The sequence below is a fragment of the Aquarana catesbeiana genome, linkage group LG06, assembly GCF_042186555.1.
Source record: "Aquarana catesbeiana isolate 2022-GZ linkage group LG06, ASM4218655v1, whole genome shotgun sequence".
NCBI lineage: Eukaryota > Metazoa > Chordata > Amphibia > Anura > Ranidae > Aquarana > Aquarana catesbeiana.
In genome coordinates this window covers 366,843,521-366,870,144 of record NC_133329.1, presented here as the reverse complement: position 1 = coordinate 366,870,144, position 26,624 = coordinate 366,843,521, and the positions used below count along the sequence as shown (strand labels likewise).

Here is a 26,624-nt window from a genome sequence, read left to right as displayed (position 1 = left end):
ACAGATTAATCTGCTAATCCTACCATCATTTTACACGTTACAGACATGCATTAACCAGAAACAATACAAAAAGGGTCCAGTCCCACTTTCATGCTATCCAGCAAAAAACCTAACCAAACTGTTTCAACTACTTCGATTATAAGTGGATGTTTTTGTTACAAATAAATGTGGAAGCCATGTTGTCATGTCAAGGCACCTCCAAGAAGTGCAGTCTCCAGCTCCAGGACATACAAATATATAGCAATGCATAAACAGAGAGCAAGCTTTCCTTGAGGCAGCTTTTTCCTTTTTAACCATTTTACTGCCACCAACGTATGTTATGACAAGCTGACTGTTGGCCATCAGGTGAAAGTGACCCAGTGGCTGTGCAGTTGCCTGATCACTTCCACAGATCCTCTGTAGTGTGCTTCCCCCCTCTACCCCTCCCCCAGCCATGTTTCCTGGGCGCCACTGTCCCACCTGCAGGCCCAGGACCCCCATGGCAGATGCCGCCGGGTATTCATTCGCTGATCTTCCCTTGCTGGAATGAACACAAATGCAATGTGCATAACGTCACTTCCAGGTACAGGATGTCACCACATGCCAAGTCCAGGGAAAAAGCTAATGGAGCACTGGTTAATGTCAGTGTAAGGCAGGTATTCATTAGACAGAACTGGTCACTGCAAAACCCCTTTGTAATAAAAACAAAGTTAAAGCATTTGTTACCCCAACACTTCATATTCCGGATATGTGTCTGCTGTACCATGTACTTGTATGGGAAAGTATCCTGTTCTCACTGTATTGCTTCCTTTTTGTGAAATCTCAGGTGTTTCTTGGAGTCCCTCTGCTTTCCTATTAAAAACTGACCACACTAAGCAGGAAAGCACACAGTGGTCAGTTCTGTAGCTATGCTGGAAACTCAGTGTGCCCTCCTCCAATGATCAGACTGGTCCTGACATGCCCCCACTGCACAGCCGTTCACTGGGAAGTTCCGTGTAATGTTGCTCCCCCTCCCCCCCAGTTCTTATGCAACTGAGAACAGAGGGAATGTGAATATATATATATATATATATATATATATATATATATATAAAAAGGTATTTATAATGTTTTTGTTATATCTATTTTTTTTTTTTGCCTTTCATTTCTATTTTAAACTGAATTGGTTGTTTTACAAGGTGATCGTTTACAATCACTTTAAGTGAAAACAAAATGTGAAAAAATGTACGTTACACCCAAGCACTAATGGCAGCAGCTCAGATCCCCTTTTATTCTAAGTAGTGAAACCGGTTTAGTTTTTTTGCTGGCTAGTTTGAAAGTGTGCCAGGGACCTTTCGGATCGTTTTGTATACAGCCCTGCCCATGTGTACCTTTCCCTTTTTCGCTAGTTTTAATCATAATCTGAGTGGCAGCTATTGTTGCATTCTCCAGCAAGTGACACGATCCTCGATAATGAACTTGTATGGTGTGAAACGACCATAGGCTTGGACAAGTCATCTGACTTCCTGTTTTATAGACTATGGAATCACAAATAAAGCAGCATTATGAACAATTACAGCAAGACTTTTGTGACTCCCTTGATATGGAACATTACCAGCATGTTACCAGATTCATCCTGAGAAATAGGACTATCCTAGAAAGAGCTTGTATATTATGTGCTCTGCTTTCCAACTTACATATTTAACAGGTTTTCAAATCCTTCTCTTGAGTGGACTCCAGAAACCATGGGGCAAACAGCACACTACGTACACGTACATGTTATATTACTCACCTCATGGGATAACATTTTATAAAGTTCCTCTCTGGTCACTGAAATGCGCTCTCTATCTGTGCTGTCCACAACAACGATTACAAACTACAAATGGAGAGAGAGCATATGAAAAAAAAAATCAATGAAACCCCAAAATAAACAAAACACGGTGGTAGTTTATTCTTCCTCTGAAATCTTTCACCAATCAGCATATGAGTGTGGTAAGGAATATTAGAGTGTGAGCTCCTTGGGCGACAAGGGCTGTACAGGGAATTAGATGCTTCACCTCTCCCCCTTAGAACCATGTCACACTAGCAAACTGGTCAATAGCAACAACTTACCAGTAAAAGTATGGTATGCCGAGCAGAATATACCCTCCCTTTCATCCACCCATTGCACTGTGTGTCTAGATGGGTGAGCCATCTTAGCCCCTGATGGTTAAGAATGCAAATGATCACTCGCCAGTGGCAGCTCATTCATCCAACCAGTGAGGGAACAATGCATGGAAGTAAGTGACTGACAGTAGTAGTGACTGGGAGTAGTCATCAGTGACAGGATTGTTCGTATGATATGGTCCTTACATTGTAAAAATAATGCAATAAAAAGGAGGAACTGTGCTAGGTCATGACGCATGCAAATGCTGACTAGTTGAAATATTTACCCAAACTAGAACACACTAATAATGGACGTACAGTGCACCCGGAAAGTATTCACAGCGCTTCTCGTTTTCCACATTTTGTTATGTTACAGCCCTATTCCAAAATGGATTAAATTATTTTCCTCAAAATTCTACAAACAATACCCCATAATGACAACGTGAAAGAAGCTTGTTAGAAATCTTTGCAAATTTATATCTATAAAAAAAAAAAAATCCATGTACATAAGTATTCACAGCCTTTAATATTTGGCACAAATTACAGCCTCAAAGGGGTTGTAACCCCTCAAGGTTTTTCACCTTAATGCATTCTATACATTAAGGCAAAAAACATTCTGTAGTGCAGCAGCCCCCCCTTTTACTTACCTGAACCTGATCTTTCCAGCGACGAGAATGAGCCCAGCAGCTCCAGCCGCTGTCTCGGGTCCTCATTGGATAGCTGCTGTCAATCAAATCTGCTGCATTCATCTTTCCTTCAATCCTGACTAGTCTCCCATTTTCTGCCACTGAAAAACATCCCCACAGCATGATGCTGCCACCACCATACTTCATTGTAGGGATGGTATTGGTCAGGTGATGAGTGGTGCCCGATTTCCTCCAGACATGATGCTTGCCATTCAGGCCAAAGAGTTCAATCTGTTTCATCAGACCAGAGAATTTTGTTTCTCATGGTCTGAGAGTCCTTCAGATGCCTTCTGGCAAACTCCAAGCGGGCCGTCATGTTCCTTTTTACTGAGGAGTGGCTTCTGTCTGGCCACTCTACCATACAGGCCTGATTGGTGGAGTGCTGCAAAGATGCTTGTTCTTCTGGAAGGTTCTCCTCTCACCACAGAGAAACATTGGAGCTCTGTCAGAGTGACCATCGGGTTCTTGGTCACCTGCCTGACTTAGTCCCGGTTCACACAGGGGCGACTTGTCAGGCGACCTAGCCGCCTGACAAGTCGCCTCCCGTTCTGTACAATGGAACCGTTCTAATAGGAGCGACGCAAGTCGCTCCGACTTAGAAAAAGGTTCCTGTACTACTTTGGGGGCGACTTGCATAGACTTCCATACAGAAGTCGTTTTGCAAGTCGCCGTGGCAGTTGTGTGCAGGTCGCCTCGGTGAGGCGACCTGCAAGTCGTGCCACCCCTGTGTGAACCGGGGCTAAGGCCCTTCTCCTCCGATCGCTCAGTTTGGCCAGGCGGCCCGCTTTAGGAAGAGTCCTGGTGGTTCCAAACTTCTTCCATTTACGGATGATGGAGAGCACTGTGCACATTGGAACCTTCAATGCTGCAGAAATTTTTCTGTACTCTTCCCCAATTCTGTGCCATGATAGAAACCTGTCTCGGAAGTCTACAGACAATTTCTTGGACTTCATGGCTTGGTTTATGCTCGGATATGCACTGTTAACTGTGGGACCTTATATAGACAGGTGTGTCCCTTTCCAAATCATGTCCAATCAACTGAATTTACCACATGTGGACTCCAATCAAGTTATAGAAACATCTCAAGGATGATCAGTGGAAACAGGATGCACCTGAGCTCAATTTTGAGTGTCATGGCAAAGGCTGTGAATACTTCTGTACTTGTGATTTTTTATGTTTTTTATTTTTAATACATTTGCAAATATTTCAAACAAACTTATTTGACGTTGTCATTGTGGGGTATTGTTTGTAGAATTTTGGGCAAAATAATGAATTTAATCCATTTTGGAATAAGGCTGGAATATAACAAAATGTGGAAAAGGTGAAGCGCTGTGAATACTTTCCAGATGCACTTTGGTTCTCTTCAATGGACGCATAATTTTTTTTATATTTTACACGTGTATTTTTACTAGCAATTCTGCTTTATTGTGTTTTTAGTCCGTTTTAAACTTTTCCTTCAGTGCTGACGAAGGGGGATTGAGTGTCCCCCAAAACACATTCGCTGTCCTTTGCCCTGCTTGTTGTAACCAGTAGAACAATAATGGCTGGACTCCAAAGCGTTTTTCGTGTGGTGCTCTCTTTGACCCCTTACACTTTGATTTCTCAACTCGGGTAAATGTCCTCTCCTGGGGGATTCACATCTTTGTGGTAAGCTGCTGAATACAGGTCAATAGGACTCAAGTAATGGACTTTGTCCACATTTTGATAACTTGTTAAAATCCGTGGCCAGCGCCCCTCTACCACTACCTCTTGGTCTCTTGCCATCTTAGATTCCTCTTATTTTGCAATTTGCACAACCTACAGATGACAAACAATCCAAAGCATGCATTGATGCCAATAAAGCATATATGGGCGATAGCAGAATGGTACCCTAGGCAAGGTATACGCTTTGGTCCACCATCACTTTAATAGACATTGACAAGGATTGCAATAAGCACGGAAAAGCCCTTTCATTTGTATGGTCTATGCATGAATGGCCTGCCACAACAACTATTACTAGTGCATTCTCCCTTGTGCAGTCACAGAAAGGTATACAGATTTGACCAACTGTACCATTCCCCCGATTTTCTGCAAGAGCATAAAAGTTGGAGCTTGCCCTCTGAACATTTACTAGGCCCTAGGCACCTGCCATGGTTGCCTTGTGGATGACCCAGCTTTTCGATTAGGCAACTATACTTCCTAGCATTCATTACTCTAAAGCAGGGGTCACCAAACAAAGGGCCAGATTACGGGCCTTCAAACTTTGGGGGGGGGGGGGGGGAGGCAGACTATGGCCAGTGGAGGAAGAAAATGCCTTGGCATCAGTGGGTGTAATACGCTCCATTGTTGGCGTCAGTGGGAGGAACGGTGTCCCAGCATTGGCGTCAGTGGGAGGAACAGTGCCCCAGCATTAGCATCAGAGGCAGGAAGTATATCCCACTTTTGCCAGTGGATAAAATAATGCCCCAAGGATCAGATAAAAGCAAGTAGAGGGCCATATCTAGCCCCCCAGTCTGCAGTTTGGAGACCACTGCTCTAAGGAATGGCTTATTGTAGGCACATGCACACAGGGAGGATCCAAAAAGAACATAAAGAAACCAATTGCATTTCCTTAAAAAATAATAATGTACTATTATGTAATTCTCTGTTTATGATAAAGCAGCTTTGAGCCTATAGGCCTGCTGTAACAATATTTTACATTTCAGATTGTCAACCAGAGAGACATTCCTATACGGACATCATACCAGCATGCTTTATACACTGAGACGCCAATAAAATCAGAAGAATGTGCTTGCCTCAGTGTTTGTATAATAAGTGTTCCATGAAGATCGGAGAGATTCCTGTCCTCCGATATCCCACATCAGAAAGCGAGTGTTGTTTACTACAATTTCTTCCACATTGCTCCCTATTGTTGGGGACGTGTGCACCACCTCATTCATGGAACTGGAAGACACAAAAAACACTAAAACGTTAGTAAAAATGCCAAAATATTACTGCGTTCTAATCTACACAGGAGGTTTTGAGTGGTTTAATTGGTCTTTAAAAATTCCCTGCAATTAATCTCAGAACAGTGGTGCTGAAAGATCAATACCTACTGTGGTGTACGCTACTCAAGTACACCATGGCAGCAATAAATCACACAAAGTTGCAGCATGGTGTGATTGTGCACAAATGAACACAGTTTGCTGTTTTGCTGTTGTGTAGATTATGTCATAAGGAACCATTTACTCAGCCAGTCAATTACTGATTGTTGCTTGTCTGCTAAAAGTCATAGACAATTTTGGAAGTGCAAATGAGCTACTAAAAGTCTTATACCCAATTTTGTTTTTAAACACTTTTTTTGGACTTCTTCCAGTAATATACCATATTTCCAAGCAGGTTTACAGTCATGAGCTTTTAAAGTGCAAATTAATTCTCTTAATTACTGTTTATTACTGTAATAATAAAAAAAAATAAACATCAAACACAAGGGTGTTGATGGGCATGGACGGAGGAGGAACTCAACAAACAACAAAAAAAAAAAAAAAAAAAGGAGGAGGCATCAGCACAAAGGACACATCCTACTAACCGCAAGCTAAATCCCTTGCGCCATTTTTTTTTTTTTGCCTGCGCTTTTACTTTAATTTAGGGGAAAAAAAATGAAAAAGAAACCACTACATCAAAAGTAAAAGAAACACAAAAAAACAAAAGAAGACCATTATTTGAAATACATATATGTGAATATTTTATCTGCCAAATGATTAGTAATCCTATTGAGCCCCTCTTGTAATTAAAAGTCCACCCATACCTTCACGTGTCTATTGGATGCTAGATGTGACGAATGGTCTTTCTGACCCATAGCAAGATGAAAGGTGGCGAGTCATGGAAACATTTTCCTAATAAAACCAGTATTTGCATACCAAAGCGGTTGTAAACCTGTACATATATCCAATGAAGTGAATGGCCTCAGGTGATACACAGAGATGAAATAAATCCTCCTACATAGGTTGTACCGGTTTATCTGCAGGCTTCTATTCTCTACATCCGTTCAAATTGCAGAATGTATAAAGCTTGTCTGAGCTGTCAGAAAAAAGGGTGTGGAGAGCTGAAGTTACACTCTGCAGAGCTCAGTGAGGAGAACTTAGAGAGCTGATTGGAGGGAAGGAACGCCCACCCCCCTTTTCACTCAGCACACAGGAACAGAGCTGAGGCTGTCAATCAAGTGGAGCTCCCTCCCCTTTCAGGAAAACTTGTCAGAAGTGATTCATGCATATAGCAGAGGAAAGAAGCAACAGACAGAAAGAACACTTAGTGCTCTTAATTGAGCCAAGTACACACTATAGAAGGATATGCTTTGTTCACATTTCATGTCTGAGGTTTACAACCACTTTAATTCCCTGAAACAGGAGAAGTGTTAAGCTTAATTCCCTGTAGTCCATTTTTCCTACCTGCTCTCCATTCAAGAGCTGCAGCCTTTATCCCTCTTCCTCAGAATTCAACACCTCTGGGAATGTCAGATGCCGGTGTCCCAATATGCTCTGTGGTTTTATTTTATGCCTCCTACTTTGTCCTTTAGTGACGGAGGAGCCAGCAGACAGAACCCAGACTCAAGACTGCGGCTTTTCACTTGACAGCAAATAGGAGGCACAGGCTGCTGGAGAGGCAAGTGTAATTCCACATCTAATACTAAACATTGCTTTGGGCAATTTTTTAGGGTGGCAACAAAGTTGCCGACGTATGTTCACACTTCTAAGAAAACAGGGCTGGTGAAAGACAGCCAAATAGTTGTATCAGCACACTGACTGCCTGGACCTGAGATCTGTACAGTCCCTATGCAAACTAACATACAAAAAAAAAAAAAAAAAAAAAAAATGATCACATGAAATCTGGAAAAAACAGCTTGCTGTTCAGTTAAAAAATATACTTACAACTGATATAATATTGTTGTTTTTCCAGCATTATCCAGTCCCACAATAATCACTTTGTGCTCTGAAATACAAAAAAAGAGAAAAGAAAATTCCATTGCTGTTCTAGCATATTCTTTCCCACTAATTAAAAAAACAAACAAAAAAAAAAAAAAAAAACACACACGAACACACACAAAAAATAAAAAATAAAATGCCACAAAAGTGCCGTGAAAAATATAATAAGATCACCTCCCTACATCCGAAGTACCACGTACCTACCAGAGCTCCAGCGGATGATTAGGATGAATAGGGTGGGTGGAATATTGAAGGTATCAGAAAGCTAGGGAGCTATAAGGCGACTTACAGGACAAATACAGGTTTGCTAAAATGCATGCAAATCCATTTATAATTTCATGTAAGCAAAATTAACTCCATAATGTAATTTTAAAACTTGTGTTTAATATCTTTAAAGAGGAAGTAAACCTTCCTGTATACTTTTTACCTATAGGTAAGGCTAGAATAAGTGTTACTAATAGGTTATAAGAAAAAAAGCTGCGCTAAACACTAATGATCTAAAATATCACCACTTGGAAAATCACTATGAACTGTACATTCAGTGGGACTTCCATCCCATTGGATGGGACTTATATATATATATTTGTATTTATTATATTCATTTTTATGTACATTCTGCACATTTCACTTATGATTGCATTTAAATATTCATCTATTAGTGCGACACAAGGAGTTGTTCATATCTATTTTATTAGATGAATATTCTTTAGGTCACACTTTTGATCATTAGTATTTAGTGCAGCTTTTTTTCTTATATTGTATTTAGTGTGTGTGTCTCACATTATAGTTGCGGCTTTTATTCATTATTTATGATTTATTTGGATAGCGCAGTAAAATTACCCTTTTTTCAGTTTACTTATTATAGGTACTGTAAATATCTCCTAAACGTGCGCAGTTTAGCAGATATTTACAGAATACTGCGCCAATGAGGTCATCAGCACATACGCTCTGAAGGAACGGCCGCCCGTGCCGTTTCTTCAGAAGCTTGTGCAGTGACCGGCAGTTCGCGCATGCATGCGCAGGAGTGACATCACGCAGCTCTGGCCAGTCAGAGAGCCAGAGTCCATGGCTCCGGAAGGAAGAGAGGCGAAGATGGATGTGGCCTGCAGCGGGGATGCATACTAGCACATTATGGCTTTACAATTGCAGGCATGGGAAGAAATTTTTTTTTTTTTTAAATCTGAGTTTACTTCCTTTTTAAATCTGAAGCTTTTATTAAGCACTTCATATTCTGGAAAATGTTACCCCCTTCATGGCCATTTTGTGCCATTTATCGCTGCGCTACTTTAACTGCCATCTGCGCGATCACTGTACCCAAATTAAATTTACCGGTATATATTTTTTTTCACACAAATGGAGCTTTCTTTTGGTGGCATTTGACCACCACTAGGTTTCTTATTATATAAACAAAAATTTAGAAAAATAAAAACAATAAGTTTTTACTTTCTGCTATAAAACATTCAATAAAAAATGTGAAGAAATCAAGTTTCTTCATAAGTTTAGGCCAAAATGTATTCTGCTACATCTCTTTTGTAAAAAACAAAAAAACAAATCCCAATAAGTTTATATTGATTGGTTTGCATGAAAGTTATAGGATCTACAAACTATGGTGTAGGTGCTTGACTTTTTATTTATACTTGTAATGTTGGTGATCAGCAACTGACTGCTACTCACATCTCCAGTGGCACTAAGTGCTAATAATATACACTGACACTGTACTAATGACACTGGCTGGGAAGGGGTTAACATCTAGGTGCAATCAAGGGGTTAACTGTGTGCCTAACAATGTGTATATTATGTGCTGTTTTTTTGTTTTTGTTTTTTAACTATAGATCGATTTGTTTTGCATTGAAAAGAAACAAAGATTGTTCCCTCTGTACGGAGCTCTATGTTGTTTGTCAACACAAAGTTCTAGGCTGTGATTCGACACAGCCGATCAGCAGGTCTCAGCCATGAATCATTGCACAGGATCTGATGTCAAATTGCTGTGTCAAATCACAGGGTAGTAGGCAGGTGGGGGCGTGTGTGCGCCCGAAACACGTAAACCGGCAGCGATGTATGGGTAAGTAGCAGTGCCTGTAGGAGCCGCCCCATCGCAGTATATGTATTGCGGTGGGTCGGCAAGTGTTTAAAGGAAACCTTGTGATGATGAAGGTGCTCATTCATGAATGTCCTGTTATAGGGTGGTAATGCAGTCCCTGTCTCCCAAGTGTGCTCCTGTGTTGTCACTCTGTCACATTGCCTTCTGAAGGAGGAGACTAAAAATGGCTGTTTCCACACACATTATGAAAGCATGGCCTACTAATATAACCAACAGGAAAAACTCGCCTTGAGAAATACTATACCGCCATTACCAGTGTGCATATAGGCTGGAAGTCTCAACAAACAGCCTGTAGAAAAGCAGCACTGAGACATACAATGCTCTGAAAAAGTATTCATACCCCTTGACAATTTTCCATATTTTGTCATGTTACAACCAAAAACGTAAATTTAATTTTATTGGAATTTTATGTGATAGACCAACACAAAGTGGCACAAAATTGTAGCTCTGGCTGTATGTTTGTCCTGCTGGAAAAGCATCCCCACAACACGATACTGCCACCACCACCATGTTTCAAGGTGGGGATGGTGTGTTCAGTTTTAGTTTTCCACCACACATAGCGTTTTACTTTTTAGACCAAAAAGTTCAATTTTGGGCTCATCTGACCAGAGCACCTTCTTCCACGTTTGCTGTGTCCCCCACATGGCTTCTCACAGACTGCAAAGGGGACTTCCTTATGGCTTTCTTTCAACAATGTCTTTCTTCTCCCCACTCTTCCATAAAGGTCAGATTTGTGGAGTGCACGACTAATAGTTGTCCTGTGGACAGATTCTCCCGCCTGAGCTGTGGATCTCTGAAGCTCCTCCAGAGTTACCATCTTGGTTGCTTCTCTGATGAATGCTCTCCTTGCCCAACCTGTCAGTTTAGGTGGACGGCCATGTCTTGGTAGGTTTGCAGTTGTGTCATACCCTTTCCATTTTCGGATGATGGAGTGCTCTGTAAGATGTTCAAAGCTTGGGATTTTTTTTTTTTTTCTATAACCTATCCCTGCTTTAAACTTCTCCACAACTTTATCCCTGACCTGTCTGGTGTGTTCCTTGGCCTTCATCGTGTTGTTTGTTCACTAAGGATGAGCTCCGGCGTGTTCGCATGCTGCACGTGCTGATCCCGCCAGGACGTCGGCGCAGCGCTAATCACAGGCAGTGAGACATTTTCCCAATGTGCGGCTGCAGAGCTCGGGAAATGTCTCACTGCCTGCGATTAGCGCTGCGCCATGCCGACTTCCTGGCGGGATCGGCTCGTGCAGCATGCGAACACGCCGGAGCTCATCCTTATTGTTCACTAAGGTTTTCTAACAATCCTCTGAGGGCTTCACAGAACAGCTGTATTTATACTGAGATCAAATTACAAACCGGTGGACTATAGATACTAATTAGGTGACTTCTGAAGATAATTGGTTCCACTAGATTTTAGTTAGGGGTATCAGAGTAAAGGGGGCTGAATACAAATGCACACCACACTTTTATATTTATTTGTAAAAAAATTTGAAAACCATTTATCATTTTCCTTCCACTTCACAATTATGTGCCACTTTGTGTTGGTTTATCACATAAAATCCCAATAAAACACATTTATGTTTTTGGTTGTACATGACAAAACGTGGAAAATTTCAAGGTGTATGAATAATTTTCAAGGCACTGTAGCAAATGATCAAGAAAAGGTGAATAGTATTGAGTAAAATATGTCAGTTGTTAATAATATACAATGGGGTTTATTTACTTAAGGCAAATCCACTTTGCACTACAAGTGCACTTGGAAGTGCAGTCGCTATAGATCTGAGGGGGACATGCAAGGAAAATAAAAAACAGCATTTTTGCTTGTACATGATTGGATGATAAAATCAGCAGAGCTTCCCCTCAGATCTAAAGCTGAGTGATACAGTGAGCGGCTATGGCCGCCGGCTGTATCACAGGAGCGCGCCTGCAAGCACTCAACACCATGCGAGGGAGCTTGTATGAAAGTGTTGAGTCCTTGCGGGGGAGGGGGGTAGCCGAGACAGCCGCAGGGGGACCCCAGAAGACCAGGTTCAAGGCCACTCTGTGCAAAACGAACTGCACAGTGGAGGTAAGTATGACATGTTTGTTATTTAAAAAAAAAAAAAAAAATTATGTTTAGTGATCCTTTAAGGTTTGACTTCATATTATATGGTTTTGGTAAATCTGAAGACAAGAATCTGCAAAAAATCTAATAGTGTGTATGGGGGTCTTTGCTCAGATGGCTGCCTTGATACCTAGACATAAAGTGCAGCAAGGCATGGTATGTCAGTAATGGGAAAAAGATCAGCTATAGGGAACCCACAGACAATACCGCTGACCAGCCTTTTGCTCTCAGTTTGCTTTTTTGGGCACTGCTACCTCAGTACCGGTCCTTTTTAACATTTGAGTATAGGTTCACTTTAAAGTGACAGTAAAGCCCACTTTGTAATTTTTAGCTACAGGTAATAATAAAATGAATATCTCCTAAACATGCACCATATAGGAGATATTCACCCTGGATGCAGCCAGCAACCTCACCGGCGCATGCGCTCTGAAGGGCCGGCATACCGAGCTGGACCTTCAGAGCGAACGAAACCGAGGGCTCCCCATGCACGGGAGTTACATCATCGCACCACCTGCCACTCACAGCCCAGGAGCCTGCGATGCCGGAAGAATGACCGGGGGAAAATGTCCGCCCTCTCAGCGGTGACAGCACGCTGCTGAAGGGCTTTGTTCTAAGATAAGAAATTTCATAATGTGCTAGTATGCCATGCAATGATTTTGCACAGATCCTGTGACAGAGAAGGCTTTTTTACCTTAATGCAAAAAAATGCATTAAGGTAAAAAACCTTCAGGCTTTAGAACCACTTTAAGCAAATGACAAACCGTGTCGAAAAAGGACTGCAGACAGATATTCAGATTTTCCTAGAATTGTGCTGCAATTTGTAGAGAATTTTTTTCTTCAATGTTGTTAACAGGTGATGAGCTAGGAAGTGTTCGATATGCCATCAGCTGTACTTTATGCAATAGATCTTCTTCCACTAAGGAGATAGATTACAACTGAGCAAGCGATGCGCTTTCCAATGCACATAAATACTAAATCATTAATAGGATCTCAGTGGAGTAAGCTGAGCCCTGTAAATCCCATACGGCAGATTAGCAGGGAGCCAATCATCAGGGCATTTTAACAGAAGTGAACCAAGTCCCTACCATGCTATCAAAGTCTGTAAACAACTGACCTTATGAGTAGCACCCTAAAGGAATTAAAAACAGGAGGTACATCAGGAGGACAGTTGAAGATAACTTGGCTAAAATTGTTATGTCATACAGTTTAAATGATGTAACCTCGCATGAAAAAAGTTTCAATTAAAAAAAAAAAAAGATTAAAAAAAAAAAAAAAAATACGTCCCAGGTTTCGGCAGGCACGAGTGATGTCACCAGCCCACTGCAAGAATGCAGGTTTTGTGGGTTGTCAAGAGGCCAGGAGGCAGCAGCAAGGGGCAGTCATGTCATCCACACCTTCCGAAAAGTCAGGATAGAAGTGAGAGGTTTTTATTTTATTTCTTGTCAAATCTTTATTGTTTTTATATATATAAATGTACAGCTTGTTTGTTTGGGGGTTGAGGAGCTGATAGGTAAGTAGACCTTCCCTTTGCATGGAAGGTCTGCTTGAAAGTGGTTGTACATGCAGAAGGTTTTTACACCTAAATACATTCTGCATGCATCTCCCCCCCCCCTTTGAATACATACCTGAGCCCGATCTTGATCCATTGATGTGTATGAGAGCCAAGGCTCTCTCGCTCCTGATTGACTTAAATCAGAACCAGTGGGAAGGGAGCGGGGACAAGGTCAAGTTCCAGTCTGTGTGTTTTATGGACAATCTGAGCAGGGCTCAGAAGCGAGCATGCACAAGTGCCCCCATAGCAGATGGCTTGCTATGGGCACACTCAGCAGAGGGGTGGAACCAGGAGCTCTGAAGGGGGACCGGTGCTGCTCTGTGCAAAATAATTGTAGAACATGTTAAACCCCCCCCCCCAAAAAAAAAAAAAACACGAGCCTTTAGTATTACTTTAAGGATGGACAGCATGTCCACTGAGCTGTGTTTTTCTGCATACCCCCAAACATGTATGGCGAGTCTCCCCCAAAAAAAAAAAAAAAAAAATCCTTACGCCAGTGAGGATCCACAAGATGTTCCCTCAGAGCACAGATCTGTGCTGGAGGTGTCGGGAGGAACCAGGTTCTCTCCTCTGTATCTTCTGGCCTTGTCATCTTTTGCTTCCTTACTGGACCGAGGTTCACCGCATTGTTTAAAAATTTACGGATTGCGAGTTGCCTCGGACCCCCGCGTTCTTCCTCCTACACCACCACAAGGTTCCAAGCAAGATCTATAGGAAATCCATCTTGCCTCTCCTGCTCACAGCAGCGAAGAGCTGCATCCCACTGTGTTGGAAGCAGACACAGGCACTGGCAGTGGCCGTCTGGTTGAAAAAAGCAGTCAAAAAATCAATGCAATGGAGGACTTGGTGGCCACGGAAAGGGGCCTCCGAGAAAAATTTCTCAAGAGGTGGTTCTATTGGCACAAGTTTGTTTATTCTAAGGAGCATGCGGAGTTGGTGACTTAACTGCCCTGGAAGTTGGGACTAATGGAACGGCTCCCCGGATGTGGTTGGAGGGACCTCTTTTTCTTTACTTTTGCTCTCCTTTGCTGCTTGGCCCTTTGGGTCATATCGGCTCTCTACTTTTTGAATGAAATGGAGTAAACCGTCAAAAACTGTGACGGAGACTTCCTAAACCTCGAAGACCACTGTCTGGTCTGCACTTCATATGTTTATACCATTGATGATACTGTGATGTCTGTGCATGTGGTCTTGTACGTGGAGATGATCCATTGTATCTTCACCATTGTTAAAATTTTTATCATCGTATGCCTTATTTAAATAGTGAATTTAATAAAGACTTAAAAAAAAAATTAAAAAGGGAAGAAATCCTAATGCCAGTTCCCTATCCTACTCCCCTCTCTGGAAACCCATATTCTTCTACCTTTCCTCAGTTCCAGAGCTGCAGCCTTCACTAGACTTGTCAGCATTCAACATTTCCAATAGTATCAAATGCCTGCTTTCCCTGGTGTACACATCCAACACTACCAGAAACGTTGAATGCTGAAGAATCTGATGAAGGCCGCAGCTCAGGAACAGAGTAGAGGGTAGGGAAGAGGCAAACAGAAAAGCTCTTCTATTGCAGGGAACTGGCATTAGGATTTTTTTTTCTTTTTTAGGAGACTCACAGAATCACTTTAAAAAATGTGTAGCATCCATGCAAATCCAAAGTCTGATTCCTTGGCACTATTTTAAGATGGGATTTTTGTTTTTTAACCTCCCTGACGGTTTTTCCCGAGTGTGGCTCAGGGTTAAATTTCAGTACCATTAGCGGTAACCCCGAGCCACATTGCTTTGCAGAATCCTGGTGCAAATTACTTACCTTGTCCCCAGGATCCTGCGCCCGATGTCCTGTGTGCCGGGCTCCGTTCCCTGCGAGTGTCGTGACGCACGGGGGCGGAGCCTGGCGGCAAATTCAAAAAATAGAAATTTCACAATACATACAGTACACTGTAATCTTACAGATTACATTACTGTATGAAATCATTTCACATCCCTTTTGTCCCTAGGGCTTTGTTCAATGCCCTGCATGCAGTATTATATATACTGTTCTTTCTGCCTGGAAACTTGAGATTGTCCATAGCAACTAAAAGTGTCCCTTTAGGTCAAAAGTGGTTTTAGACCAGCTAGAAAACAGCGATAGTAAATTAGAACACTTGCAGAATTGAGCGATATTGAATCGTGGGGAAATTCATTTTTTTATTATTATATTATTTTTTATAATTATAGTTATTTATTATATTATAATTTATGATTTTGTGTTTAGAACTTTATCATACCCGGAGTGTCGACTAGACTCTTGTTTGGACAGATTTAAGTGTGTTATTGCTAAGAATTACAGGCCTACAATACAAAACAATGAACCGCTTTGAGACGCAAAAATCTGACATAATCATACTGCCAGGTCAAAGTCTATACCGCCTGTAGCTGGATGGGGCTACTGAGTGGTACTTGTGTTTACGCCTCTATGCCTATGGTCTTCTGAGTTCTTCTGTATGCAGCAGCCCCCTGCAAATACTTATCCAAACCCCCTCTCGATCCAGTGATGTCCATGAGAGCCTTGCCTCTCCAGGGACTCACACTACATATTGGCTTTTGGTAGAAGCAGGAGCCATTGGCTTCCACTGCTGTCAATCACAGCCAGAGAGCTAATCAGGAGACGGAGGGGGTGGGCCATCCATGGCTGTGTGTGTTGACAGGCAGGGGGAGGGAGAGGGGGGGAGAGCTACAGATGAACAGATGACAGAGGCACATAAACTGACCACGGTGTCAGGGCTCAGCAGTCATGATAAACGTGGTCAGTCTACAGAGGGAGGGGAAGAACCAAATAGGATCAGCCAGGTATTTCAGGTGATACAAGGGGCCAAATTACTCAGCACAAGCACTGTGCTGTTATTCATACTTTAACCATTTAAGGACTGGAAGGATTTGCCCCCCTAATGACCAGGCCATTTTTTGCGATACGGAACTGAGTTGCTTTAACTGACAGTTGTGCGACATTGTGCCCAAACAAAATTAATGTCCTTTTTTTTCCCCCACAAAAAGAGCTTTCTTTTGGTGATATTTGATCACCTCTGCAGTTTTTATTTTTTTTGCGCTATAAACAAAAAATCAGCAACAATTTTTTTTGGTAAAAAACAAAATCTCAATAAGCATATATCGATTGGTTTGCGCAAAAGTTATAGTTAGAAAACTACAAAATAGGGGATATATTTATGGCATTTTTATTATTTTTTTTTTTTTACTAGTAATGTCGGCGATCTGCGATTTTTAGCAGGCCTGTGACATTGCAGCGGACAGATAGGACACTTTTTTGGGACCAGAGCTAAAAATAGCCATTGATTACTGTATAAATGTCACTGGCAGGGAAGGGGTTAAAAGACTAGGGGCAATCAAGGGGTTAAGTGTTCCCTAGGGATGGGGGAGAGACAGAGAGACAGAGATTTATAATGTTTTTGTTATAACTATTTTTTTTTTGAGAGAGACAGAGACAGCAGACCTTTCTCTCTACTTCCCTGTCAGAATGGGGATCTGTGTTTACATTGACAGATCCCCGTTCTGGCTCTCTGAGGAGCGATCGTGGGTCGCCGGTGGACATTGCGGCCACACGCATCGGCTTCGGCGTCGTGCCCCCTGTAGGCCTTAAATCCGTACAGCTACTACGATTCGCGCTGGGGAGCCAACGTGCCGCCGTGCAACGACGGCGGCTGGTCGGCAAGTAGTTAAAAAGGAACAGGAGAATATAAATATATATACACACATACACACACACATCAAAATAAAAAGGGGTGTGTGTATATATATATATATATTTTTTTTTTTAGGGTGACAAACGCTTTATACTTTGACAGGGCGCACTAAAACGCTGGGGAGTCACACAGCAAGCTAGATGGCCAAATGTGCAAGGGACCTAAGAATTCTTCATAACGGAGGAAAAATAGAAAGTCGAGCTCTGACAGCAACAACCTGGCCTCAGGAAAATGCCAGACACAAAGATATAAAAAGCTGGTCATTCAAACCACCATTGCCAAGCAAAAACCAAATATTAGCTTTGGGTGAGGCTGAACCTCAACGCCAGAAAAACAGCAGCTATAATCGGAGTAGCAGACAGAAGGGACACAATCAGATCTGCGTTCTTTTTTGGGATTTGTCTTCATTGGTGTCCATCACAGCTGTAGCTCTTTTTTGGCAGGGAGCTGAATGAAAAGGTAATAATGTAAGACTATTTATTTTTCATAGGCAGGTCTATATCTACACAAATTAAAATTGTGGTGCCTAGAGAGTGAAGCTAAAAAAAAAAAAAAAAAAAGTTTTTAAAGCAAACAAAATGCTATAAAGCAAATAAGAAAATGATCCCTTGCAGTGGGGCTTGTTTTGTGTAGAGGAGAAACAGTTTTACTCACCTGATCCTCCACTTCCCGACAGGCAGCACTTCTCCGCGATCTGGCGGTGGATTGTCTCTCTGTGTCCTCACATCCAGAGCAGGGCAATGGACTCTGCTCTGTTCTAGATGATGCGAGGACCCTGAATGGGGGGTGGGTACCGGTCTCGATGCGTAGAGGAATGGTTTTGGTCTCCCAGACCACTTGCTATTCAGGCTCTCAGCCTAGGTGACAGCACCCTTGACAGGATTTTCCTAGTATCTCCAGCTTGCACGCACCAGAGATGCTCTCAAGTCCTAGACTCACTGGCCTCCTCAGCGTCCCAGACTCTCGCACTTGACCTGCCTTTCCCAGTCCTTGGGCATAGAATCCCTCGCACACGGGCTGGAGTCTCTAACAGGGTCCTGTCTTCATACAGCTCAAACTCCCACCACCTACTGCTCTCGTCGGCTCATCGTTATAAGGGCTGTGTACACAACACCCAGACACAGGGTTGGAGATTCTGTCCCGCCCCGTCCCTTAGACCCCTTTCACACCGAAGGCGTTTTGCAGGTGCTATAGCGTTAAAAATAGCGCCTACAATCTGCCCTCAAACAGCTGCAGCATTGTCTCCAGTGTGCCCAAGGGCTGCAGTGAAAAGGGCAGGGGAATCTGTGTCCCTTTCTCTATCTCAAAAGGGGAGATGTCAGGGGTCTATTTAGACCCCTGATATCTCACCAAAGCCCCCCTCCCAACAATGTTTAAACCCCCCCCCAAAAAAAAGCCTGTGTGCTGGGTGATGATCCCAGTCATTCTAAACTCACAATGTTACCTGCAGACACCCATAGCACCCGCACCTATCAGCTGATCTGCTGTGTGTGACATGCCATGCACTCAGGAGGCAGCATCTTACAATTCCTGCTAGTCTGATAGCAACCTGATTTTTTTCTTCAGCACTTTTTATCTTTTTGTTTTTATTGTTATTTTTTTTTTTTTTTTAATTTTTAGTTTGCACTTTGCGATTGCACTCAAAGGTGTGGACTGGAAGCATTGAGATGAAGTCCACTCATCTGTGCTCTGCCTTATTGAGCTCCTTGCTGGCCATCGTTGTTGCGTTTTCTGCAAGCAGCAAAGCGACAGACTAGTATCTCCCTTTTGGATGACCAGTGCTGTTTTGCCATTCTACACTTTGAAACCTTCATCCTTGGCACCTATCGTGTGTTCCTTGGCGTTCCTGTTGCCGGAAGTTTATCCTGCCTGTTTCAACACTCTGGATTTCCTCTCCCAGCCTGATGGGGCTCATTGCCTGATTGACTCCATGTCGCTGACAGGGGAGTCCACCTCTTTCGGTAAGAGTACCCATCTCTTTAATTTATTGGATGTTTAATATCATTGATGCCAGCTCAGCCCTACGGATCTACACTACACTCACCAGTTCCTTTGGGTCTCCAACCATCCATCTCCGTCCTGCTTCCAATGTACGGACATGAGTTAACACTTGATTCACTCACCATTCTTTTATTTTGGACTTATTTTTTTACATTTTTTTATCACATTGTTCAATCAATACCCTATACATGATCTTATGTATGTTTCAGTTTTCTTATAGTTATATTATCGTTTAGCGCTGCATTTTTTAAATTTCATCCTTAGTTGTTTGTCACAACGTATGCTGCTGCTTACTCACTTTTGTCCTTTATAGAGTGCAGTGGTTTTTTTTACTTTTTGTTTTAGCGCTATAAATAGGCATGCGAGTCGTGTTTTTGCTGGCTAGACTGTCCTGACTATAGTAAAGAAATAAAAATATGTACAGAGACACCATACATTTCCCTGTGCTGTCAATCAACGCCCTTCCATTAGTAATAAGAGAACACAATCTCATCCTTGAGTCAAACGTAGCACCCAGCAAAGCCAGCTCAGTCTCTTCACTCCCCCTCCTGTATGATGTCAGCACTCGGATCCACGCTGACTGTACTTCTTAGAAGAAAAGTGTGACTGTACACCAGATTAAAGGTCAGGTGAGATGCAAAGCAGCTCATACATGAACATCCAATGCACCAAGAAACAGATCAACTCACGGGGCACGTTTTCAATGCAGAGAATGTGACATTTGAAAACATTCACTTGTGGTGAATCATTCACTGTATATTAAAACACGCTGACCAAGAAGGTACAAGATTTAAGTAGAACAAAAAGCTACAAGGAGGCCAAATTATTTGCTTAGCGTATATAGGAAAAATTAACCCGTTAACCAGTTTGTATTTTTTTACTATAGAACTAATATCGTAAAGGCCAAATATAATGGTCTTGGGTTATTCATTTTTCATTGATAACTTTTGGACAATTGTTTATATTTACTATCTACATACAATTCTTGTTACAAATAAACAATAAGGTTTGAGCCTCTAGGTACTGAGTGCAGGCAGCTCATGTAAGTATATGGGGGACACAGCCAATCGCCATCATTTTCACAGGTATTTTACAGGTCAGGGCCCCTCACCCGCACTCCTTTAAATTAGGAGCGGTGACTATTCATGCAGCCTCTGAATCCCTATCCTCTTACATGGGCTGCCTGCACTCGGTACCTAGAGGCTCAAGCCACACAAAAAGCTCAGACACGGTGTACGGGCCTTGATTTTGATGGACCTGGAATTAAATTTTGTGGATTTAAACTGAAGGTTTAGTTTGGTTCTAACCACTCGAATACCAGGCACTTCTACCCCCCTTCTTGCCCAGGCCAATTTTCAGCTTACAGCACTGTCACAATTTGAATGACAAATGCGCAGTCATATAAAACTGTACCAATATGAAAATTTTATCATTTTGTTTCACACAAATAGGGCTTTCTTTTGGTGGTATTTAATATTTAATCACCACTGGGTTTTAAATTTTTTGCTAAATGTGTTTTTCATTTCTGTTATAAAATTTTGCAGATAAATAATATTTTTTCATACATTTAGGCCAATGTCCATGGTATTTAGTAAGAGGCATGGCAAGTTTTTTGAAGTCGTAATTTTTTGTCCCAATTTTTTGTAAAATTAAGAAATTAAAAAAAAATAAAAATATAATATAATATAATAAATATATATATATATATATATATATATATATATATATATATATATATATATATATATTCACAATTTTATTTATTTATTTATTTTACACACACACTGTGATCAGAGCAATACAGTGTTACCATAGTAACACTATATTACTGTGGGAAAATTAATGACGATTTTTTTTTTTAAACATTATAATTGTTTATAGTTATACCAATGAATTTCACTGATATGAGCAACCATTTTTACTGAATTAAACTGATTCATTCAGTGTGTTTTGTTGTGATTAGCCACAGCTAATCACATGGTACAGATGGGCTGTGATTAGCCCTGTTTGTACCATGAGATCACTGTGACTAAACACAGCCAACAACACAATTGTATACAAAGGATGGCATGAAAGGAAGCCATCCGTTGTTTACAATTGTCATGTCAGCTGCTATGATTGGTCACAGTGATCACATAGTACCGGCCCATGGGCCGGTACAATGATCAGTCATCAGCTGTGTCCGATGGACACAGCCGGTGACAGATCATGCTACAGCACAGCTCTGTGCCACCTGGATCGATGAAAGTCCCACTCAGCTGTCATTTTGCTATAGGCCAGGTGGGAACTGGTTAGAGAGTAACTCCACTTTAACTAAGAAAAAAAAAAAAAAAAAAAAAAACAACATTCCTCTCAGGGTGATATATGTACATTGCAAGGAATTTAAACTTTGATGCAGATTCCTAAATTTTGTTATTCTGAAGAAATAGCTGTTTGCATCCATATGGAAATTGAATCTAAATCGGAGTGACTTTATAATAATTATCAACCAGCTGCTGCACTTGCAGGGCTCTAATAAATAAAGTGGCATGTCCCCTTAAACATGATATCCCTTTGGGAATCTCTCACCAAAAATGACATTTATCTTGCAGGGGATGCCCAAAATCTGACTTGTATCTTGGTGCGGACTTCTGGAACAATCAGTGAGCCAATCACACAAGCAGGAAATTACATTTCATGGGGGCATTCTGTACATCTGTGTACAGAACACCTCCAGGTAGCCATATTGCATTTTCAGAAAATTACAGTGGCTGCGGACTGAAAATGAAAGGTCATTTTTAATAACATTCAATTACAATATGACTTGTGTCGCAATTGTATGAGATAGTCTTTTTATTTTTGTATTTGCTATTTATTCTCCACAAAAGTGGAGCTACCCTTTACCTAGGGAAATGGATTCCCAGCACACTATGTGTAAGCCAAAGAACCTGCTGCCAGCAAGTCTGTGATTGAAACTTCATCCTACATCATATAAGGGATGAGTCTCTCTGGCTCCAAGTAATTCTCTTGTATACAAATATGTACTCTGGCTTATTTCACTTGTTTTATTCCACTAATGTCACCTGCTCAGTCCTTCTTATATCACCTGTTCTATTTGTCCTATGGCCACTGTTTTATTCTACTCTTGTCACCTGTTGTATTCAATGTTCACCACCCTATTTTATTCCATTAATGTCACCTACACCCTTCTTCTTATGCTGTTTTACTTAATTTACACCACCTGTTTAATTCCATAGACATGACCTGCATTATTTCATAAATGTCATCTGCTTTACTCTACTAATGTCACCGGCTTTTATCCAATTTACACCACCTGTTTTATTCCAAGAATTTCATCTGTTTTACTATACCAATGCCATCTGTTTTATTCCAAAAACATCATCAGTTTTATTCCACTAATGTCACCAGCTCTTTTCCGCTAACGTCACCTGTTTTATTCCACGAATGCACTCTCACACCTGAGCGTAGCGTTTCCAGGCAGAAAGTCAAGCGATTTTGTACAGGTCAAAAGGTCACCAATGTAAAAAAGCAGAAAAATGCCCCCCAAAAAATTGCAGAACTTGTTTGAGCTTCTGGCTTCAGGCGTTTTGGAGTGGAGATGTGAACCATCTCCATAGAGAATAATTTTTTTTTTTCCCCTCCAGCGTTTTGTAGCTTCAGGCTTCAAGCTACAAAATGCTCAGGTGTGAATGGGACCTAAGATCCCTTTCACACTGGGGCGCTTTGCAGGTGCTACAGCGCTAAAAATAGCGCCTGCAAAGCGCCCTGAAAGGGCCGCTGCTGTGTCTCCAATGTGAAAGACCCACGGGCTTTCACACTGGAGTGGTGCGCTGGCAGGAGGGAAAAAAAAGTCCTGTTAGCAGCATCTTTGGAGCGGTGAAGGAGCGGTGCATACACCGCTCCTGCCCATTGAAATCAATGGGGCAGCGCGGCTATACCGCCGGCATAGCGCTGCTGCAGCAGCGCTTTGCTGTGGTTTTAGCCCTATCTTAGCTGCTAACAGAAGGGGGGGTTAAAATCACCCCCGCTAGCGGGCGAATACTGCCACTAAAATGGTGCTAAAAATAGCGCCGTTTTACCACCGGCGCCCCAGTGTGAAAGGGGTTTTAGGGTTTGAGCATACTAATGTCACCTGTTTTATTACACAAACCTCACCAGGTTTTATTCAATTTACACCACCGGTTTTATACCACTACAGTCACCTGCTTTATTATAATAACATCACCAGGTTTTATTTACTTGACATCACCTGTTTTATTCCACTAATGTCACTTGTTATGTCACTTGTTTTACTCCCCACACCCCGTTTTAGTCCACTGTCACCGTTTTATTCCTCCAATGTCACCCGCTTTACTATACTAACGTCACCAGGTTTTATTTCACAAAATGTCACCTGTTTTATTCCACCAATAATGTCACCGGGTTTTATGCAATTTACGCCACCTGTTTTATTCCACTAATTTACATTGTAGTGTGGTTTGGTGACAAGTTTACACAGGCACCACATCCCTGGATCGATATTTACATACAAGGATTGTTTTTAGGGGGTTTTAACGTTGTCACAAAATAGGCCATGTAAAAGACAAAGTTGCTCTGGATTTTAAATAGTGTCTAAACTTTTAATGATGTATCAATAAAATGAAAAAAATGAAAAAAATGGAAAAAAAAAAAAAAAAAAAAAAAAAAAAAAAAGGGGTTTAAAATATAATATATTTTCTTGTCTATTTTACCATTAAAATCCCCCGAAAATATCCCTTGTATGTAAATGTTTTATGCCACCGCCCATTTTACTGCACCAACCTCGCCAGGCCTATTAAATTTGCACCACCTGTTTTATTCCAATAATGTCACCTGTTTATTCTTCTGTCCCGTTTTCTTTATTTTCCACTTCCTGTTATGTTCTATGTATGTCATCTGTTTTAGTCCATTTCCACATAATATATATATAATTTTTTTTTTTTTTTTATACAACATATAACACAGATACATCAAACATTAATGTTAAACGTTATTTGAACATGAATGTCCGGCTAACACTGGGGTGTCTCCATGGTGACGCGGGGTGCGTTGTCGTGAACAGATGGTACCATAGAGCGGCGCCCGGGTCGTGTACGTTCATCTGTGATGGGACGTGATAATAAATGGGCGGTCTTGGTGTTAGTACGCCCCACAACGCACATGAACGCACCGCATAACAGCGCTTAGGTGTGACCAGGCTCTTCTTGTGGTAGGAGAACCTCCTCCATCACTGTGAGGAGCACTGCCACCGCCCCGGGGGAGGGGGACTGACACCTCTCCATGGGAAGTCCCTAGCTAGGCCTCCAGCTATCAGGCCATGCTGGGAGTTGTAGTCCCCCAGCAGCAGGCGTTGTCATGTGACTCTCCCGCAGGCAGGAGGGGGTGTGGGGCCTCTTACCCTGGTTGCTGAAAAGCCTCCATATCTTAGTGAATAGGATTCCCATGCTAGAAGGCGTCTCCGTCCGCTTCACTGCTCCGCTCCTCCCCGGGCATCACACGGCTCTCCTCATCTCCGCCATGTCTACCGATTACACCCCACTCTGACACTCAGCCCAGACGCACTGCTAGTGACGACAATAAAGATCCCTGCTCGCCCTATTGACCTCCACCTAGCGAAGCATACCTGTTCTAATATTGTCCCCGATAATGCAGACATTTTCCGTTAGTCAAATCCATAAGCTTTAATCATTTTCTGTTCTTCGACAAAATGGCCGCGCCCGCTAATTATGTACCGTGCTTGTGGAGACAATTTTTACACGAATAAATGATGAGTGGCTGATATCACTGAGACTGTTTGCGCATACAATAGTGCATTGTGGTCTGCGCTTCCCAGGTCTGGTTAGACTTCGGCTGCCATTTTGCCTGAGTCAAAATGAATGTGTTGGAGATTATTGTGTACCTGCATTCGGGCCCTCATAAAATGACGTTTAATTAAAGGGATACACGTTTACATTTTATTTCCAACATAATCTGCATTTAACCCTTTTGCTGCCAGAGCAGTTTTTGCCGGGTTTTTTTGCACACATGCTTAAAAAAAGCTTTTCTGGCCTGATGATTATGTAAAACCCCCAAACGTTATATATTTTTTGAAAGCAGATACCCCTAGAGCAGTGATGGCGAACCTTGGCAGTCCAGATGTTTTGAAACTACATTTCCCATGATGCTCCTGAACTCTGCAGTGTAGTTGAGCATCATGGGAAATGTAGTTCCAAAACATCTGGGGCGCCAAGGTTCGGCATCACTGCCCTAGAAGATAATATAACGCTAGTTCCAGTTTTTTGTGTCGCACAATATTAGCATAAAAGTTTATGAAATGCAGAATGTCAATAAAAAATATTCATAAAGGTAATTTTAGGGCGCGGAAATACAACATATTAGCCAGTTTTGCGTAAAATATAAAAGATGAGGTTACGACGAGTACATAGATACCAAACACGTCAAGCCTTAAAACTGCGTGCGCCTGTGAAATGGCAACAAACTTTGGTACACTATATTTTCCATTTCCGCTTTAAAAGCTCCTACAGGTCATCGGTTTAGAGCGGTGCTCTCCAAACTGCGGCCCGGGGGCCAGATGTGGCCCTTTGCTTGCCTTTATCCTACTGATACGATACACTATTCACGAGACACTACCCACTGATGCAAGACACCTTTTCTCCCACTGACACCAATGATGGGGCACTATTCCTCCAAGGATACTAACAATGGGGCATTATTCCTTCACCTTTTACCAAATGTGGTGATGTTTACTCCCACTGATGCCAGTAAAATTTCCACTCCCGCTGGCCACAGTCTGGCCCCCTCAAGTCGGAAGGACAATAAACTGGCCTTTTGTTATTATTTGAAACCTCTAGGATTTTTAAGGCAATTTGAAATAATAATTGGAAAAAAATTATTCTATATATAAAAAAGATTTATTTTATCATATAAATAGATAAAGAATTATATAGAAAGATTCAACATGTTGCATAATTTGTATAAAAATTTTAAAAGCATTGCATAATGTATTAGACTTGGTTGAAAGTGGTATTTCCCAACTGCTTGCTGAACTACCACTGGTAGAAAACGGATGGTGATACGCAGAGGGGTATCCAACGCGTTTCAAATAATAGATGCATAAGCAGAATCTTCATCAGGGATTTATACCACTTCTGAAATACAAAATATTCTAATTTTAGAATTCATATGAATTCCACATACAGTACATATTTTCAACAACTACAATCTTATTGCATGAACATGTTGCTGCCACACCTGTAGTATATGGGGTTGCTGGGGATTGCAGCTGGCGCCATTTCTCTCCTCCACAAGATAATAGGATGAGTAAAAACGGTGGAGCCGCGCCAATATAGGTGGCAGGAGGTCCAATTTTTTGGCTGCTGTACTGGGATACCTTGA

The 26,624-nt window shown here is 41.8% G+C and overlaps 1 protein-coding gene across 1 annotated transcript in view; it reads right to left on the bottom strand.

Moving 5' to 3' along the window:
* ARL5A (ARF like GTPase 5A) overlaps positions 1-24,823 on the bottom strand; it is a 30,178-nt gene extending 5,355 nt beyond the window's left edge. The window contains exons 1-4 of the mRNA XM_073634159.1: positions 24,628-24,823; positions 7,676-7,736; positions 5,564-5,711; positions 1,751-1,834 (exon numbers count right to left, since the gene is read on the bottom strand). Of these exons, the coding sequence (XP_073490260.1) occupies positions 1,751-1,834; positions 5,564-5,711; positions 7,676-7,736; positions 24,628-24,673 (339 nt within the window). The 5' untranslated portion in view covers positions 24,674-24,823. The remainder of the gene's footprint in view (positions 1-1,750; positions 1,835-5,563; positions 5,712-7,675; positions 7,737-24,627) is intronic.
* Positions 24,824-26,624: the final 1,801 nt, after the last annotated feature.